Raw genomic sequence first — 20623 nt, 5'->3', positions numbered from 1 at the left:
AAGAGCAAGAAAACAGTGCATGAGAGGATTCCACCCTATCTCTTTTGTCAAGTCTCCAAAAATTCATTTATCCCAAAGCAGTTTTTCACTTAAAAATAGTATTGGTGTTAATATGAATTTGTGTGCAATAAGTAGTTAGAACATTAATTCTGAAGCTGCTGTCTATGGCTTGGCCTCAGCACCTCTATCCACTGAAATCAGACATAAATTCAAAGTCAACACTAAATTCAGAAGGGATACTATATGAGGAAGAAAAAGCATATATTTCGACATTAAAAATATTAAAAACACAGAAAGATTGCTGCTCCCTGATGGTTGGTGTCACAAGCAGGGGACCAGGAAGGGCCTTTACTGGCTGCCATCACTCTGGTAGGGGTCTGTATGGGAGGGCCCAGAGCAACCACCCAACCCCTGTGGCTTCCTCCTTAATAAACACCTTCTATCCATGACCAAAGAGATGTGAGGAACCAGACAGTATAACAATAATAAGTTTATTGTAAGTGCTCAAGAACAGGTGGTTTTAATTATTAGTGCAACAGTGAAAGTGAAAAACAGTAAAGGTGGTGCAAAGAAAATAAAAGCCCTGATGCAACCAGCTATACTCCCTTCTGCTTTCAACACACTCACTTCTCCCTGGATGAGGAAACTCTCCTGCTGCAGCCTCTCTCCAGCTCAGCCTTTCCAGAGAACACACATTTTCCTCTCTAGCTAGTCCTTTTATTGTTTCCTCCCAGTCACACCCCTCTTTTTTTCACTGTCTTTTGTCTCCAAAACTTCTGCCCACCCAATCAAAGAGACAGAAGGGATTCTGGAGAATCTAGGCCTGGTTGCTACTCTAATACAGGTTTCCCAAGAGCCTATAGGCCCATTAGGCCTAGGAACATGACAGCTGTATTTTAAAAAAAAGAAGAAGGAAGTTAATTAGAAGCAATCCTTGTGCACCACTTAGCAAGCTTGCCTTGATAAATTGAGAGCCAGATCTGCCATTGTGGAAGTCACCAGAAAAAGAACATGGAAGAATAGGGCAAAGATAACCAATACATGAGAACCTACAGACAATAAAAAGAGAATCTGGTCTAGAGTCAGGTGTCTCTCTCACACAAACTGTCACATAGGATTCCTAGCTACTCTTTTACCTAGAATCACACATGATAAACCACGGAAATATGCAGTGTGTGTCCACCTACTTGTACCTGGACACAGTAAGCTAACAGACAATTTCTGGAAACATGGCAGGTCTGAAACTACTGCCACAGAAATCAGTAAGGATTGTATCTGTGTATCATTGGAAGATACACTTTATTTTAATTATTTATACAATGCTGATGACTATGTGCTTTAGAATAGAAAAGGCAGAAAGTTCCCTCCCGGAAGGATTGCAGTCTAAAGGTCATTATACATGTAGGGAAAGAAACGGGGGAGGGGGGTAGGAGTTTAAAAGCTCAACAAATGAGGCCAGTTTTGAAAGAAAATTAGTGAAAGTCTGAGAAAATTAATAAATGCTGCAAATTATTATCAATAGTAAAAGAATCCCAAAGATAAGTACCCATAAGAGAGAAAGAACATGTCCAAGACAGAGCAAGTCCAGAAACATGGGGATGTATATGAAAACTTCAAACGTTTAACAGGAGAATGAATGCAAATGGAGAAACAAAATAGAACCAAAGGTGAAAGTGGAAGAAACAGTGAATGGAAACACCGTCAAGGGAAGGGGAAGAAGAAGAAAGAAAGATGATGGGAAAGAGTATGTCAGTTTTGCTGAGATTACAGATGCTTCTCCACCAAGATTTCCCCTCAAATTTAAAGGGGAACATACTCATGATGACGACAGCTTAGTTTGTGGCATTCCCAGAGATTTTTCCTTTAAGGTATAGGGGAAAAAACACCCTATTTTAATTGGGCTCAAAAGGGAATCCAAGGAGTAGCTACAGATGAATGCCTTGTGGTCATTCCCTCCATCACTACTCAAATTGGAGGGGTGGGCAGAGCTTTTTTTGGGCAGGAACACATAGGAAGGCAGTTCCGGCTGGCTTGGCATCAGGAAATGTGGCCTAATATGCAAATTAGTTTCTGCTGGGCTTTTTAAAGTCCTGTGTGAGACAATGGTGGTCAGGGGTATGTCTTAATATGCAAATTATTCCTGCTGGGCTTTTCTAGAAAAATGAGCACTGGGCAGAGCTAAACTCCCCTTTCAAAATAGTCTGGGACAGCTTGCTGCTGTGTGCCACCAACCCAGGTTCTAGCTCTTTAAAGAGTATTTCCTCCCTCACTTTCTCTGCTAAGTCATGCTATAGAATTGCAGAGTAGCTCAGCATGGAAAGTGAGGATTCAGGGCCACAGAGGGTCTGTCACTTTTGCACAGGCACAGCAGGGAAGAAGGGAAGAATTGGGAATGGTGGTAGCAGCAAGCGGTGCAGGAACAGTGTGGATGCATGGACAGTACTCCTGCAGGAACGCTACCACTGTCACGCCGGAGCAGAAACTGTATGAGTGACCATATGAGTAAGAAAAGCACTTAGAGTAGGGATCACCATCACAACAAAATGGCTGTCAGGGGTGCTAGATACAAGTACAAAATATTAGGTTACAAGTCAATCACCCTCCAATGATGCTTGCAGTTGGTCCAGTTGTGTTCTTCTGTATCTGCAGGGTGATTACTCCTGGACTGTTCTGAAGTAGCTTCTTTGCTAATGCAGTGGAGAGAAGTCAAGCCAGAATTGGCTATTTGCTTTGAGGGAGATGAGCTGGAGAAGAAGCAAGTAAATGTCCAGATATGTATCAAAGTACCCACAGGCACCAATGCTGGGGATCACTGGGAGCAGAAAGGCCAGTACAGAGTCCCAAGGGAGGCAACAGTGAGCACAAAGATCCCTTATAAAAGAATTGTTTGAACGTCCAAACAGTGCTTTTCCAAAGTACATATAGGCTGCGATCATATACACTAAATAATGCACTATCAATCCACTTTCAATGCACTTTCCAACTGGATTTTGCCAGTCACGTAGTAAAATCCAGTTGGAAAGTACACAGAAAGTGGACTGAAAGTGCATTATGTGTGCGTGATTGCAGTGTGTGTGTGATTGCAGCCCCAGCGTATCTATTTAGAAGGGAGACAAATCATGACCATTGTCTTTGCATCCTTGATGTTCACACATTCTGCCAAGTCTACAGAGACCTACTCAAATATAAGCACACGTACAACGGCTTCTGTAAGACACAGAATGCTAAAAAAAAAGGCAGGTCAACTGCACATATATAGCCTCTGTATGTACAGTTTCAGGAATTTAGGGCTGTCTGCAGATGTTCAGCTGAATGCATGGAAATCAAAAGTGGGACCAATGGGCCATGATCCTGGTTTCCTCCATGCATGTACCCCATGCCTGTTTTTGGACAGGCACAGCCCTGGTAGGGAGGTAGGACTGAAAACCCTCCTACATTCTTTTAAAAAATAATTTAACTGAAGACTGGGAATATCTGAATGACAGGGTTGTGTAGCTGTTAAGAGTATTCAGATAGGACTATGGAGGCTTGAATTAAAAGCCAAACTTGTCATGAAACCTTCAGGGTGACCTTGGCCCAGTTAGTCTCCATCGGTGTAAACTACCTTCACAGGGCTGTTGTTAAGACAAACTAGAGAAAGGGAGAACCCTGTACATACCACCTTGAGCTCCCTGGAAGAAGGGCAGGAAAAATTAAATACGTATTTATATTCACACAAAAATAAATAAATTGCTAATGTTAACAGACTAAAACATAATAGACTAAATGATCTCATGAGAAGAGGTCTGCTGGTTCCATCTAACTCAGCATCCTGTTTCCAGCAGTAAGGAGCCAGATGCCTCCGAGTCTGGCCTTAAAACATCAATTCACCTCCTATTCATCACCCTATTTTCCTCAGGATGCTTACAAAGTATTTATTATTTACTGAGTTATCTCCAAAACTGTAGGGCATGGCACTAACATTAGAACTGCAATGTACCAAACTGCATTGCTTCTGTTCCAAACCTTGAATGGCACACTTTAGATCTATTTTACCAAGGGCTTTAAATGGTTGAAGAATTGCATTTGAGCACTGAATGCAATGACATACAATTGAACTGAAAGCTACATTACAAGGTAATATCAGGTAAAGCTCTTATCTTAACTTATTGTTAGGAGTAAAAGGTATTTCATCATGCCTTGGCTCTGACACACATGGTTTTAGATTTCCTCTGTTGTCACAAACTACACTGCGGGGAGAGGAGGGAGAATTCTAGCAAAATGAAAACAATATAGATTTTCCTTTATTATTTACTAAGCACAATCAAGTTGGAAAGAACCCCCAAGATGAAATGCTTACTCAAGAATTCCATTTGTCAGACAGTATTGATGAGCCAAGTGAGCTTATATATCAAATGATGTTGTTATTGTTCTTTCCCTGATCCACACACATCATTCCCAGTCTCTGTGAATGAAGTTCAGTGCAAAACACACAAGCAATTCTGGTGAGTCATTTAGTTGTCCCGAGCCTGACCCAAACAGTGGAGCCCCATTCAAACTTTAAGACATTGTGCTGAGTTATGAGTGTCTTATCACCCCCAAACAAAAAATACTATCTAGTGGGTAAGAAAGCTAACAGGTAGTCAAACAGTTCCAGTTCCAGCACATGCCTTTAAAGACAAGGTTCATTCCAGCGAGATATCTAGTAATATTGGGTTTATTCAGATGTTCAAAGTGAATTTTTAGATATTTGTTTACATATTTATACCCCAGTGCAGCTTAGAACATCGCTCTCCCCTTCTCTATTTTATTCCCCCAACAACAAACCTGTTGGGCCAGTCACTGTCCCTCAGTTTAAGGCTATCCATGGCAGATTATAGATTCAAACCAGAGTCTTCAAAGTCCTAGTCCAACACTCTTAACCATCGTACCACACAGACTCTTTCTTCTCACCATCAAGACAACACGGCTAACCTTAACCATCTTGGACTATGAAAGCAGAAAATATGTGGAAGGAAAACCAACTTAGTTATTAAACTTGGGTCAGAGAGCTTTTAATATTTATTTCATGATTCAATACTGGAGGGAAAAGACAAACAAGTTTCTGAAAGGCTGGCAAAGTGAACCTTCTTATTTACACTGCTGCAGCTCTAATACAAGACCTTGACCCTGCAGAACATGAACAATTTGCTTTATGATTCACATTGACTTCAGTGGGATTATTTGTAGTAAACAAGGCTGAATAGTCCTTAGCAAACTTGAGTCTAGTTGGCATGGGAAATGCAATCCTCCTGAATGATGGAAAATAGATCAGTTTCTTTCAGTATTTCATTTCACTGAAGACTTGCATGTAAGTAGACTGCAGCATTCAGTGCCAACTTTGGTCAACATTTAAATAAGTGGGGAAATCCATATCCCTAGTCCCTAAAAGTCTCCTTGACAGCAACTGCCCAGAGAAGTCAGAATTCATCCATACCACTCTCTGCCAAGCTGTAGCTGTTCTGAATGCTCTTTGGGCACTGCTGAAGGTGCCATCAAAAAGAGACATAGCAACTGAACTTGTATTTTACTTACATTATAAACACCCTGTTCAGACAGGTAAAGCTTTGATTAAGTTATCTACTTTCCTCATATGGGAGGAGAATTATGTGAGTGGGAGGATAAGTGCCAGCAATTCCAGACACACCAAATTAAATTATTCCTTGAAGTTTTGGAATCTGCTGTTTCCGTCACTGCAAGAATTGTATATCAGGAATGTTTGATGGGATGGTTTATAACCTATTTCTTGAAATATATTTCTTGCAATGGTTTAAGTTGTTAAGAAAAGAGCACTAAATCCAAGGTCGTCTCTGCCCACCACACTTACTATTTGTTAAAATTTTATACAGAGAACCAAATCATGTCATTCTCTTTCTTAGCTCATATTATGTTCAGAAAGCTATCACAATTTGAGACCATCTTCTCAGACTCATTCTGAGGTCTCAGAATCCTACCACAGTCTATCCAACGGGGCTTATGCCCAGGAAAGTCTTCTTGGGATTGAAGAGAAAGTCAGTTAGGTGAGCTACTGTTTTAGGTTCTAATCATCAGTGTAGCTACACAGTTGTTTATAGCTCATGCAGCCCACTCTGGCCTATTGAATACAGCATTGGCCTTGGAACAAGTCCCAACACTGCCATGAATTCTGCAAGTGACCTTCAGCAAGTCAATACCTCTCAACCTCTACTCTGCTTCTATAAATAGGGTTACCAACTTTTGAACCAGCTCCGGTAGCTATCCCTTTAACAACAGTCTGATCTGCAGCAATTAGCAAGTGATAATATTTAGATACACACTATGAAAGTCTTCACTTGCTAGTTTATTACAGGGACAGAAACAGTCAGGGATGTACAACTGGCCAGCTGCAATAAAAGAGGAGAGTTAATGTTTAAGGATGTATAAGGTAACTCCTATAAAGACTCTGCATACTTCACAGTATAACAGACAAGAGAAAAGTGGCCAGTAGGAACCATTTTAGGGCTGATTCACCTGTTATTTTGCTGCTATTTGATGGGGCAACTTATGTGTACTGACAGCTTCACAGAAATTTCCACAGCCAGGGCAAAGAGCAGCATCCAATACATTTTCAGATCAGAAAAATGGCATCATGGTGTGTGCACCATTGTCCTAATCTGAATTGGGCCTCCATGTGCTTAGGAAATAAGGTTCCAAGCTCAGAACTCAGTGGATGTCCAAATGAAAGTCCATGTGGCACAAGGATTTTGTAATGTGTGGATGGACCCTCAGCTTACATCCAGGTTCTGAGGGCAAGCCAAAGAAAGGTAAGTACACCTAAGACATACTGAGACAGCTCCAGCCTAATCCTAAACATATGTCCATGACAGAAAGTCCCAGTTCTTTCACCAAGCTTATCCCTAAATAACTGTGCATCAGATTGCACAGTCTCATTGGTTTCAGTGAGACTTAAGCATTCTTTAACTCTCTGATGTCACAACTCTGAATTCAAAGGCTGTGCCAACCCATCCATACCTACCCATTTCAGATGAACAGCCTTTTGATCCCTTCCTCCACAATTCAAAGCCACGGAATTATTCAGATAGTGACACGATCCCTTGGGAAAGGGAATACTTCAGGCACATCCCCAGGAAGAACAGGAACTGCTGCTATGACTGATAGGCATAATAATCTGTGAGTGTGCCTCTGGACTGCAGCTACCAACATTTTTGCTAGCAGCAGATGACAATTTTAAGAATGTGGATTTGGATATTAATCACTAAGAACTGGAGCTGATGATGGTATTTATTAAAATAAATATAGCTCCTTTAAATTTAAAAATAATAATAGCTCCTTTAATTTTTTTAATGCAATAATATTCTGAAATATTTTGTTCTGGTCATCACTCTGGTACCTAGAGTTTAAAGAAGTGAGATGGAAAACAAATGAGTAACTCAGCAGATAGTGAACTAAAAGGAACATTTACCAATCAGCAGTGTTACACACAGATCCTGCCATGAAGGGAGGTTGAAGGGATAGGTCTGTCATTTCCATGTGATAATTGCAGAAAGGGCTTTGATTATTGTTTTATTTATGTATTTATTTAAAGCATTTTTAATGCTGCTTTTTAACCAACCAAAGGTCCCCAAGATGGTGAACATTAAAATGAGTCAAACATTAAAAACAGCATAAAAAATTAAACAAAGCACATATATGATATGTAAGCACTGCTTCCTGTTTGATTGTTATTCTGTTGTCTCTGGCCAGTCAGCAACAGGGAAAAATATTTGGCTTGCATGTGCTAGCAAGACAGCAGGCAGCGCTGTTAGATTTGCACCCCCAGACACCAGGAAGCATCTGCTATCTTCTCTCACTAATGTATATAGAATGCAATCAATAACGCAGATACAGACTTGGAACCAAACCAAAGAGATGCAAAAGATCACCAATAAAGGTCTGCAGTCCATCAACATCTTTAGTTTCTCTTAAACCATGCCATGGGATGGATGATTTGAGGGAATTTAACCCTTTTCCCTACAACTACCACTACTGCCAAATGAAAATTCCTCTCCAAGCTACTATTAGCCTTCACAAAGGAAGACAGGCAACTTTTTTAGCTAATTAAATTAAGGGACAACCTAGAAACATATTCACCAGTAAAGAAAGTGGTCTATTTTAAAACAAATTCTGAGTATGTGGATGATGGATCCCTACCCTCTCCGATGTCTTACCTTGTGCTCTATTTCATTCAACAGTTTCTTCCAGCCAGGCTGATATCTGGCACTGCAATGAGCTGGGAGGAAAACAAAGCTTCAAGCACCAGGGCACAGTAAAAGAAGGCTAGTATGAGAGAAGGATTTTGCTCTTTGTCTGAGTGTGGCATGAAACATAGACCACAACTGCTTTGTTCTTTACTCATAAAGAGGCATGTGTACAAACATCATGATGCCTTATTACAGTTGTTTATATTCTATCCCTTTACAACAAAATGGTTCACTGTATAATAAAACAACATGAACAACCAGTAACACCATAAAGTGATCAGTTATCTTAAAACTCAGCAAAGAGAAGGAAAAGGGGGGTGGGGTGGGGAGAAGAAACATGAAGAACAAACTCATGAAAAGGCAACTGAAATTTTTGAAGACCTAGTGCTGCAAGATACGCCACACCAGCTCTGCAAGAAGGTGTGGGCATTCCAGAGCCAGAGGATAGCCAGTGAAAAAAGGCCATATCTTCCATGGCTTTTAGCACTTCTGAAGGCAGTGAACACTAAGAAGGGCTGCTGAACTCACCATCCAAGCAGGACTATCTGGGAGCCAGCAGTCTTTCATGCCCGCTTGGTTTAGGGCTATATACAGCTTTTTGGGTAAGACCAGCTTATTGAATTAGGATGAGAAATGAATAGGCAGTTGAAGGAAGTCTTCAGGCACAAGAATTATATGCTGTCCACCCTGGCAACCAGTCTTTCTGCTACATGCTGGACTGCTTGAAATCATGGCTTATAACTAAACAGATAAAAGCGAATTGAAGGCACACATGCAAGCCAATTCTCATCTGTTGGCAACACCTTGACTACATATATGTGCATTATTTGATTTCTCCAGTTTCTGGGTACTTGATTATTCCATTTAAGATAATTGTATTTATGGTGACGTGAAAACTGTGAGCTTTTATGCATACCTGATATACTCCTGATTTTCATGGCAACTGATCCACAAGCACTGGAATTGTTCCAAGCACGGTACTTCCATGTCTGTCCTCCCTTTGCATTTTCACAGTTCTAGAATAAGTTTCTTTCTCTTTTCTCTGCACATGCCTTCAATAATGTGGATTTTCAAGCAGGATCGGATCTACATATTTTTGAGGGGGGGCAAAATTAAAAAACGATGCCCCCTTTTGGGCCATTCTATATTATGGTCCCATAGAATACAGTGGACTCCATACCCAATTTGGTGCCCCCCTCCGTCAGCACCCGGGGCAAGCAACCCCTCTGCCCCCCCCCCTAGATCCGACCCTGTTTTTAAGGCAGAGTGCTGTCATCATTGGTGACATCACAACACCCCTTCTCTTTTATTTTTTGTGTATGCTTATATTGATATAGTGGTTGTATTTTTAAGGCACTAAAATCTCAACATATTGATATAGTAGTAATGACTGGTTTAGCAGGTTGTTCGAATTCCCAGCTTTCATTTTTAAAAAGTAACTGTCTATCCTTCTACCCTGCAGATATATGCCTTTTTCCTTCTATCTTGGCAAGGGAAACAACTAGAGACTTACTTTCTAAATGGAAGCCTAAAATTCAGAGAATTTACTAAACTTCTCATTACAGTGCTATATCAATATATCCCCGTGGCGCAGAATGGTAAAGCTGCAGTACTGCAGTTGGAGCCCTCTGCTCACGACCTGAGTTCGATCCCAGTGGAAGCTGGTTCAGGTAGCTGGCTCCAGGTTGACTCAGCCTTGCATCCTTCTGAGGTCGGTAAAATGAGTACCCAGCTTGCTGGGGGGGGGGGGGGAAGTGTAGATGACTGGGGAAGGCAATGGCCAGCCACCTTGTAAAAAGTCTGCCATGAAAACGTGAAAATGACTGGTGCTTTACCTTTTTATCAATATATCAGTGTTTTATTGCCTTCTAAAAAAAATGAAAAAATGAAACTACTTGCCTTTGGGGGAAGAGGAGAGGGTGTGGTTTGATTAATAGATTCATGTCCCACCTTTCTCCCCAAGTGGGACCCAAAGCAGCTTACATTGCTCTCATCCATTTTATGATTACAGTCCAAAAATGGGCTGGAAGTGGGCAGAACAATGAAAACCATTAGAAACATTATGCATGAGGAAAAGGCAAACTCAAAATCAGCTTCCAGGGTAAAAGTGGTTACAAAAGCAAGGGGGAGGGGGAACAACACAAAAAGCTGAAGCAAAAACCAAAGGCACAAAAATATGTGCAGAAATTAGGAGAAACTGAAGTTGTATACGGCCAGAACCAATGAAAAGAAATGTGGAAAGGCCTTCTGTCTGATGGATAATAAAACCTGGTTCTGGCATCTTTTCAGAATTTCTGAACAAAACTTGCCTGCCCAGTCAATTGTATCTTGGTGTTATTCACATTAGCTTAAGTCAGGCTTAGTTCACATGCTTTACTTCAGAATATAAAACTCAGTGGTTAACATGAGATATTATGCCACTAGGTTTGCAAATGAGGATGCTCTCAGAGTGTGCAAGCAGTTGTCAGTCTTTTTTCATAACTTCCATGTTGCACAATTCAAGGTTAAATACAAACCGACATCCTGAACCAGGTGTGGTTTCTGACGGCTGTCTCTTAAACCCACACCAGAGTAATGTGGGTAACTAACTGCATATATATTTTCAAAAATCCAAATAAGAGAGTCCTTATGGGGTATTGCACCCAGATTATGAGACTATAGCCTTATAAGAAAGTGTTCATGAATCATGAGGACATTTTTATAAAGCCAAAAAGGTTATCGTTAACACCAGGCAATTTAAGGTAGCTTTCATTGTGTAGATGATGCCTTTTTTCTTTGATTGTGCTCTAATTTTGTAATCCAGATTTATTAACCTGTTTACTATATGAAGTGTAACATTCAACTGCACTGTATTACATTACATTACACAGGGCTTTTTTTGCAAAAAAAAAGTCCAGCAGAAACTCATTTGCATATTAGGCCACACCCCCATGACATCACCATGGTTTCACGTAGGGCTTTTTTGTAGAAAAAGCCTGACAGGAACTGTTTGCATACTAAGCCGCAGCCCCTGACACCAAGCCAGCCAGAATTGCGTTCCTGTGCATTCCTGCTCAAAAAAAGCCCTGACATTACATATGGTAAACAGATTAATAAATCTGCTAAGATTATATAGCTCAGAGGTAAATCCTATTAAATTCAACAGGACTTATTTTGTAGTATGTGTGGCTAGGAGAGGGCAATCACATACAGAGTATTACAGGAAGCAGCCAAAAGCAGTTTACTCTCAAGAAGCAGCTTGAGCAACCCCATTGCTAGAAACTAATTGTCTTTCATTGTCCCCTCCCCACTGTAGTAGTGTTGCCAGCCTCCAGGTGGGGTACAGAGATCTCCTGCTTTTACAACAGATCTCCAGATGACCGAAATCAGCTCACCTGGAGAAAATGACTGCTTTAAAGGGCAGACTCTATGGCATTATACCATGCTGAGGTCCTTTCCCTCCCCAAACTCCTCCCTCTCCCAGAAGGAGCAACTAATCATGCCCAAGTCACTCATGCAACCAAACAAAATAGTGTGACCCCTAAAGTCTCCAGGTATTTTCCAACACAGACCTGGCAACTCTACACTGGAGAGAAAGGTGAGAGATAAACAATGCAAGTAATATTGTTAGAAATAAATATGCAGTGTAAATAAAGGATTTTGCTTCATAACATCTGCAGAAAGTTATTTGTAAATACATCCACTGAAATTAAGTTGCAACTAACACATTCCATTTATTTAAATTGCACTTACCTGAAGTTTATAAAAAAAATTAACTTAAAAAATCAGCTTTGGAACTCATTTAATGGAATACATTAAAATGTCCCTAGATCTGTCTCCCATGAACTCCTTTTGCCCCCATAAACAAAGAGAGTTGACACTTCAAATTCTTCTAGTAATTTTGCTCCTCCTGTCATTATTGCTTTCAGGGGGAAAGGGATACATACAAAAAAAAATACAGGCTTCAAAAAGCTCTTATTTCCCAGTGACAATTTTACGATTCCAACTCTATCCATCCATATAACCTGATGGACTGTGAAAGACTTGAATGCTGACAAACAAATGACAAAAGCACTACAGCAACTAATCATGCCCAAGTCACTCATGCAACCAAACAAAATGTTGTAACCTGCAACCTATCATTTCCTAAGCTCACCAATGTTACAACATTTTCTGATATCATAGCAGCCTTATTCGCCATCTTCAGCCCATTTTGTTCAGTTCTCTCTTTCCCTCACATGCCTGGCAGCTATATTTATCTAACACTTTTATAGGAGGTCAGTATTATAAGGATGGTAGAGCCTTGCTTGATTATGATGGTTTGGGCTCTACAACAAATTGCAACTAGGATTCATTTCAGGGTGGCTTTTATATTAAGAGACACATAAATTGCTGGCAATTTCCAGATAGACTACAGCAGCCTGGAAAGTTTAGATGGGAACCATGTTGGTTTCCAGTAGTACAGGTAGACTCAAGTCCAGTAGCACCTTAAAAACCAACAAGATTTTGGGTCTTATGAGCTTTTAAGAATCAAAGCTATCTTCATCAGACCTTTGACTCATGAGCTTATATCCCAAAAATCTTGTTGGTCTCTAAGGTGCTACTGGACTTGAATCTACCTGCTTGGAAGATATTCCCTACATGTGGGAAGCCCTTCCCTCTAGTATGTGAGAAAGAAGCATGGCTATTCACCAGGGAGAGGAAAGCACTCCATAAATACTTGGAGATGCTCTATTTTTTTTTCCTTTCAAAGCAGGACCCTTGCATTTCAAGCAAGTTCTGAAACTGTAATTGAGCCCAGAAAGCTGCTTTAGTAAATCGCCGTGACAACTCTTTCCTTAGGAAAAAAAAATGGTGACACTTTTAAACATACAATCTTATTGTGACATACACTTTCATGAGCCAGAGCCCACTTTTTTAGATGTATGAAGCATTTTACTCAGTGGTGAGAAGTTATAGATACATACAGGAGCAAGCAAATGAGAGGGAGATGATATTACAAACTGAGGTCTAAAGTCCTAGCAAGACAAGGGAGAGTTGTAATGTATTTGTTTGCTGAACATAGATTAGAACAAGATCCAGTGAAAAGAGTAAAAATACCAATCGGAGTGGGCAACAGAGATCACTGAGCTCCTTCATGTTCCACTAAAACCAAATGCAAGGCTCAAGCAACTTTATCCTAAATATCTAATATCTTTATCTTAAATATCTAAAGCTGTGGCTGGTTGGTTGAGGCAGAGTTGGCTGAAATTGAATCCATCAAAGACGGAGGTCCTGTTCCTGGGTTGCAGGCTTGGGAGGGAAAATCCAGCTCCTGCCCTTAGATGGGGTATCCTTGGTGCCTGCATCCAGGGTCTGGAGCCTAGGTGTGATGCTGGATGCCACCTTGTGTATGGAGGCCCAGGCCACAATGGCTGCCTTTTCCCATCTTCGGCAGGCTTGGCAGCTGGTCCCCTACCTTTCTTTTCATGACTTGGCCACAGTGATCCATGCAGTGGTTAGTTCCAGATTAGACTATTGTAATTCGCTCTATGTGGGCCCACCCCTGCACAAAAGATGCAGCTGATGCAGAATGCAGTAGCATGCCTGCTGGCAATGGCACCTTTATGGGCTCATATCCAGCCAGTTCTCTGTGGACTGCACTGGCTGCCGGTAGAGATTTGAATCAGGTTCAAGGTTTTCATTTTGACATTCAAGGCCCTGAATGGCCAGGGGGCAAAATACCTATAGGACCGCCTCTCCCCATATGTCCCTTGAAGGACTTTAAGATCAACCAATCAAGGTCGACTGGTAATTCCCAGCCCAAAAGATGTCCACCTAGCTTCTACTAGGGCCAAAGCCTTTTTGGCTCTGGCACCTACATGGTGGAATGAGCTCCCCATGGAAATCAGGGCCCTGTGGGATCTATTGCAGTTCTGCAGGGCCTGTAAGGCAGAGCTCTTCCACCAGGCCTTCCAGTAAGATTTGGACATCTGACTCAATCCGCCCCTTCTGTTGCATGCTGTATATTGGATGGATATTGGCCAGACTTGCCTTTTATTGTTCATTGTATGGAACACTTATGATATTAACTATTATCAGCACGCCTGGAGCAGATTCATAGACTACGGCCATCTTGTGTTTAATTAATCTTGTGAATTGTAATTTATTGGTCTCATGATTTTAGGATTTGAATAAATTAATGTATATGTTTTTATGTTGTTACCCACCCTGAGCCTGCTTTGGAGAGATAGTCAGGATATAAATCCCATCAATCGATCAATACATGAATAAAGAGTTGCCAACTTTTAAATAGTTCCCTGTAGCTGTCTCTTTAAAATCCGTTTGATGTGCAGCAAATACCTAATATATACTGATGTTATTAACTTCCATAAAGTGAAAAAACTTTGGCTTTCCATTTCTACACATTAAGCCTCTATTAAAGAGATAGGACTCAGCCTAACCAACTCATAGGCTTGTGAGGATAAAGCAGAGGAGGGGAGAATCACATACATCACCCTCAGTTCCTGGGAGGAACGATAGGACCAAAATGTGACAGATAAAAATAAGTTGCTCAAATACATTCTGTAATTTGGTCAGCAGTGATATAGCAACTGTTTAGCATACAAAACTGTGGTTTGAACCACAGTACTCACAGTTTAAAGGATCAGGTAGAAAGTGATGTGAAAGACCTCTCTGTTTGAGACCTTGGAGAGCTGCTTCCAGTCTAAGTAGACAATACCAACCTCAATATACCTTCTGAGCATAGGGCAACTTCGCAGTTTCTAGACTTATCATCTTGAGTACCATCTTTGTGCTTCTCTACCCACAGTAGGAAAAGTGTTTCAGGAAAAATTAGATGATTTCAGCTATGTGGTTATAAAAGATAGCTGTTGTCATCTTTGTGGTTCAAAGATCACATGGAATAAATACATCAAGAAAGAGCACCAGGACTCATCTTACCAATAGGCAATGCTAAACCATTGACTAGACCAGCAGTGGGTAAGAGACTACAATTCCAGTTCAGTAAAAGATGAGAGATACATACTTCTTTATCAGTACAGCATTGGTGAACATGCTCTCCTACACAGCAACAGCAGTAGATAGAAGAGGCAGGGTACATAAGAACATAAGAGAAGTCATGCTGGATCAAACCAATGGCCCATCCAGTCCAACACTCTATGTCACATAGTAGCCAAAACCCAGGTGCCATCAGGAGGTCCACCAACAGGGACAGAATTCCAGAAGCCCTTCCACTTCTGCCCCCCACCAAGAATACAAAGCATCACTGCCCCAGACATAGTGCTCCAGCTATTCCTTGTGGCTAATAGGCATGGGGTCAAATTATTATTGTTTTTGTTGCTGTTGCTGAAAATGTAGAGCAGGGTTCCCAACATGATGCCCATGAGCACATAGCACCTATTGACATATTTCCTAGCAACCAGCAAGTGTAAGCAAAAAGTGGGTGGGGCTAGGTGGGGCATTTGCCCAGTAAGGCCTCTGTTGGCCACTGAATATCTGATTTTTAAAAACTGCTTTGGCAGCAACAGTATATCTCTCTTTAGTGTCTTGTCTTGTTGGATGTGCAGCCCAAACTACTTGAACCTCACAAAGTATGGTGGGCTCAGTCACAAAATGGCTGCCATAGCACTTGATAAGCTGTGGCAGCCATTTTGTGACTGAGCCCACCATACTATGTGAGGTTCAGGTAGGTTGGGCTCCACATCCAACAAGCCAAGGCATGAAAGGGAGATGTAGACTTCAGGATCCAATGCAGAAACTGGAAGGAGCATTATTTTAGATGTTATGCTAAAATAATGGCAAGATAGAGAGGGAGGACACGCAAGGTACAATTGATTTTGAAAGACAGTGGAAATTCTCTCAGTTGTTTGTGACTATCTTATTCTGCCTTAGGCAGAAGTTTTGTCCAGATATTACCTATCTCCATTTCATTATAAACGGGGGAGGGGGGCAGATTTAGATTAATAGTAAAGTAGATTCAGTGCTGTCTCAGATGTTATAATCCTCCCCAAGGAGAAAGTAGTCAATATTTCACATTCTATTCTATTTGGGGCAGGCTATTTTTAGGGTGGGCACTTGCCTCAGCATTTAGGATGCAAGGATGCAGCCTTTGTGATGCCCTTAACATTGTGTTGGCAAACAAGATGTTCAGTAGCAGAAACAATACAATGGACAGTCAGAGCATTGGTTCCCAGAAGAGAGATAGGGAATCAGAGAAGCAGTGGAGAAACTCAAAGTGATCCAATAAGGGCAGAGAAGCATTAGTATTGTTCCAAAACAAACACAAAAGGGCCTCACTGGGAAATTAACAATGCGTTCAATTAGGTACTCCAAAGTATTTCTGCCCAACATCCAGTGGGACTAGAAATGAAGTATCCCACGTGGAACTAATCTAGGGTATTAACTGAGCTGCATATGGCTGTATATACGGAAAATAAAGGGATTATTGTACAAAGAGTTTAATGATACCAGATTAGTTGGTTCAGTTATACCTATAACATGGATCCCAAATGCAGAAAGGAAACCCATTGTGCAGGCAGTTTCTGCGCGGGAGGGGTGGGGTGCCAATTTTGTTTTATTTTAAGACAATCAAAATGCAGACAGAGGAAATGCAAATATCACTTGGCTCTCTTTCAGTGTCAGCAAGGACACATGGGGCTGACAACACCGGGCTCTGCTTTCCCCCTCCCCCCTTATTATGTGTTTTAACTCCTGCTGCCCTCATTAACCCCCGTGATACAGTTACCCCGGGTTTTTTTTCATGATCAACAACTTTTAAAAAGAAATAAACGTTCAAAAAATAAGTAGCGAAAAGGGCATGCGGCCAGCAACAACATTTTCACCTCGGCATACCATTACCAGATAAAAAGCATCTTTGGCGCGCTTGATCTCTATTGTTTCCTCTCCTCAGTCCCCCCCGCCCGCGCACACACACCAGAGGGGGGGGGGGCGGGAAGAAGAGAAGACTAATTATATTAAAAAGCCTGATTCCATTCCTAAAGATTTCAGAGGGAAGAACTCTGGCCCGCAAGATAAATCAATCAACCGACAGCAAAGGGCTCAGGACTGGTCATGTGGAGATGCAGAAAATGATGGATGCATAATATTACTGGTGCAACTAAATTTAATAATACCGCATTAGGAGAGTGCAGCAAGCCCCCCCACTCCGCTTCAGACCTGCTCCCTTTTTGTCTGTCCAGCCCGCGACACTGGCTTAACACTCCTGTGACTTCAATGGATACACGCTTCATTTGCGCCCATGATGTAAGCAAGAATCGATTCCGGATCCACCCACCGCACGCCTCTCCATCCTCTCCCCGGCTCACGATGAAAATATTGCCATTCCTTCGAGGAAGCTCATTTTGATGGCAAGCGGAAGTGACTTTCCTTAAAAGAAACTTCCACTTTGCCTCTCTCGCACTCTTTTTTTGGACACGGTAAAATGCCCAGTGGCTCTGCGCATAGGTGTAAAGGTTGTATTGAAACTGGGGACGGGATAGTGGCCATAGTGCGACCGCTATTTCACTGCTTCAATCGGTGATGTAATTATCATCAGCTTAAAAAAAAAATACAGCCTAGAGAAAGTAGGGGAGGGACGGTGGCTCAGTGGTAGAGCATCCGCTTGGGAAGCAGAAGGTCCCAGGTTCAATCCCCGGCATCTCCAAAAAAGGGTCCAGGGCAAATAGGTGTGAAAAACCTCAGCTTGAGACCCTGGAGAGCCGCTGCCAGTCTGAGAAGACAATACTGACTTTGATGGACCAAGGGTCTGATTCAGTATAAGGCAGCTTCATATGTTCATATGCTCAAAGTAGGCATGAAACATACCGAAGAGAAGTGAATTTCTCTGAAATCAGAGGGACTCCCTCAGATGCGTGACTCCACGACCGCCAGTACTCCCATATATAACGCTTTTCAGCGTGGCGAGAGCGAAAGCGCTTAGAGCGTGCTGGATTCGGCTAGCCTAGCCTATGTCACCGGTTTGTCAGGAGGATAAAAGTGGTAAAGCCCTCTGAACGCCGCCCCCCAGCTTCTCGGAGGAAAGGAAGGACACAGACCTGGGGGGGGGGAACATATCCATACGCTTAACCACGTACTTTCCCGTCATCTACTCCTCCTCCTCCCCATAAAATGCAAGGTAGGGGATGATTAGAGTTTTGAAAAATCCCAGTTCTTCCAGACTGAATTCCTATAATGCCAATGTTGATTCGAGAGAGGGACACACGGCTCCCTGTCGCTGCCCATCCCACCTGCAATCCTTTCTCCAGTTCCCTGCCAAGCCCAGATCCACTGACAGCAGCGGATATGCCTGGAACACCCGCCAAAGTGTTTTGCCAACTCACAGAGAGAGAGAGAGAGAGAGAGATTGGCTGAATGGACGCACCCGATTTCAGCCCGGAACCGCAGTCTGCATAAAAGTCCAAAGCGCAGAAACATCCCCGGGGAAGAACTTTAATAAGCCCAAAGGGACTACTCGACGCCAGCTTCTCTGAATCTAACTGCCTTCCTTCGCTTGTACCGAGCACCGCCCCCTTCAGTGCAAGAGCAATTTTTAGTGCAATTTTTAAAGGGTTGACGGGGAAAGAAGGCAGCCGTCCCTAGACAAATCCCACGCTCCCGAATGCCTTTAGGCGGGAGCTGGCGGTGGGTGTCTCTAACGAACAGACGAAAAGCTCACCAAGGAAAGGCAAGCTATAGCACTACCCGTCTTTCATCACCCGGGCTAGTGCGCTCCACTGTGCACCTGCACGGTAGCTTTCCGGATGCCTCCCGAGAACAGCCAGATTTTGTCCTCCTCCTTTGCACCCCCGTGATGCCTGAGCCAAGGCTGAATTGAAGCACATCAATTAATCTACTTTTAAAGAGAAACGCGAACGGTATGCAAAACAGGTCGCTGGACTTTCTGCGTTTTATTAAAAGCAACCACCCAAGAACCAGAGTCATTCATACAGTCTCTCTCTTACACACACAGAGAGAGAGAGAGAGAGAAAGTGTGACGGCTAACCTGCCCCTGCTGTCCTGAAATTAAAAGATCTACGCTGCCCTTTTTGCCAACGCGAACCAAGAAAAACGCCGAAGAAACTCCTTCCCTCCCCCTGCACTCAAGTCATCCCAACTACTGGAAGGTTTGCAAAAAGCAAACTCTGAAACTGCAATCCGACCATTTGCAAACTCGTCATTACGCATCCGGTTTCCACAATCGATCTTTCCCCGCTGAACCCTGCGTTGGCGACAGTGGAAGCCAACACGAACGCCACGCACAGGACTCTGTCAAGTGCAAGCACCCCCTCGGGGATCCGTCAAAATCTTCCCGTTTCCAAGCTCCAAGAAGCCCCGAAAGCTGTAAGCAGCGTCGCTGCCTTCATAGTGCCTAGAACTCCAGCTTATTTTCATCGCCGTAAATCAATTAAGCAGAACGCAAATTTAACAATTTCTTATTAATTGCCGAGCAAAAGACCTGTGTGTGGTGCACAAGAAAAAAAGGAAAAGATCGGTAAGAAAAAAGGTGAGGGCGGATAGATCAATTGCAGCCCGGAGACACCAGGTTCAGTCTGGCAGCATGCATCGGAAAGGCGCCCTTTTTCATATTTAAACCACGCGGAATATGTACATTTTTGATTCCTACTTACGCTTTCAGGGGGTTGTGAATGACAGTCGCCATTTTGCTACAATGTAACAGAATATTGTGTCTCAGAGTTCTAAAGGTTCGCTCAGGGGAAGCCGTCTGCCAATGGGGAAAGTAGAAACCGGCCCGCTGTCCAATCAAGTGCTGCAGGAGGAGCCTGGGCTCTGCTAGTTATTCGGGGAGCTGTCAAAGCCCAGAGGTCACTCCCTTTCTGTGAAACTGTTAAGAGAGCAGGTCTTAAAGGCGCAGGAACGCAGCACAGGGGCAATCAACACTCCAAATTAGGTTAAAAGAGTTAGCAGAGAGTAAAACAGTTTCCCCATGTACTTTGAGAGTCTCTTTGTTGTTGTTTTCACTCTGTCTCTCTGTGTGTGTCTTTTCTCTCCCCTGTGCCAAAACAGATACGAGCAGGGCGCGCGCGCGTGTGTATGGATGGATGGTAAAAATATGGACAGCTCATTATCTGTTTCCTTCGCTGAGACTGCTTTTCATTTCCCAAATGGCATGCCCTCTTATTCATATGGAAGAGCTGGGTTCATAGCGTGTTGTTGCGGGGGGGGGGAAGCATTTGTAGTACACATTCACGGGGAGAGGATGTGTTGATGACCGTCTCCATTTTGTTTCCCTTGATCTACAGCCACTTTCCCCTTTAGGTTTCTTGGTAATCAGAGTGACTCCCGGGCAGCACCCTTCCCCCTCCGCTAGGAATTTATCCATGTCAGTCATCCAGCTTCTGCAGCCAGTGCACTAGTTACATAATGCACAGTGGCCAAACCGACCGCCT

General features: G+C 42.6%; 1 protein-coding gene across 4 annotated transcripts in view; it reads right to left on the bottom strand.

Moving 5' to 3' along the window:
- DPF3 (double PHD fingers 3) overlaps positions 1-19990 on the bottom strand; it is a 328225-nt gene extending 308235 nt beyond the window's left edge. For 2 of the 4 annotated variants that reach the window (XM_060261374.1, XM_060261376.1), the window contains exon 1: positions 17394-17506. In XM_060261374.1, the coding sequence (XP_060117357.1) occupies positions 17394-17467 (74 nt within the window). In that variant the 5' untranslated portion in view covers positions 17468-17506. Of the gene's footprint in view, positions 1-17393; positions 17508-19843 lie in introns of those variants that run through there. The other 2 variants (XM_060261375.1, XM_060261377.1) reach the window with 2 other exon arrangements.
- Between the last annotated feature and the right edge of the window lie 633 nt (positions 19991-20623).

Source organism: Heteronotia binoei, chromosome 21 (genome assembly GCF_032191835.1).
Source record: "Heteronotia binoei isolate CCM8104 ecotype False Entrance Well chromosome 21, APGP_CSIRO_Hbin_v1, whole genome shotgun sequence".
Taxonomy (NCBI): domain Eukaryota; kingdom Metazoa; phylum Chordata; class Lepidosauria; order Squamata; family Gekkonidae; genus Heteronotia; species Heteronotia binoei.
The sequence above is the reverse complement of the archived record's forward strand: the minus strand, read 5'-3'. Positions and strand labels throughout refer to the sequence as shown.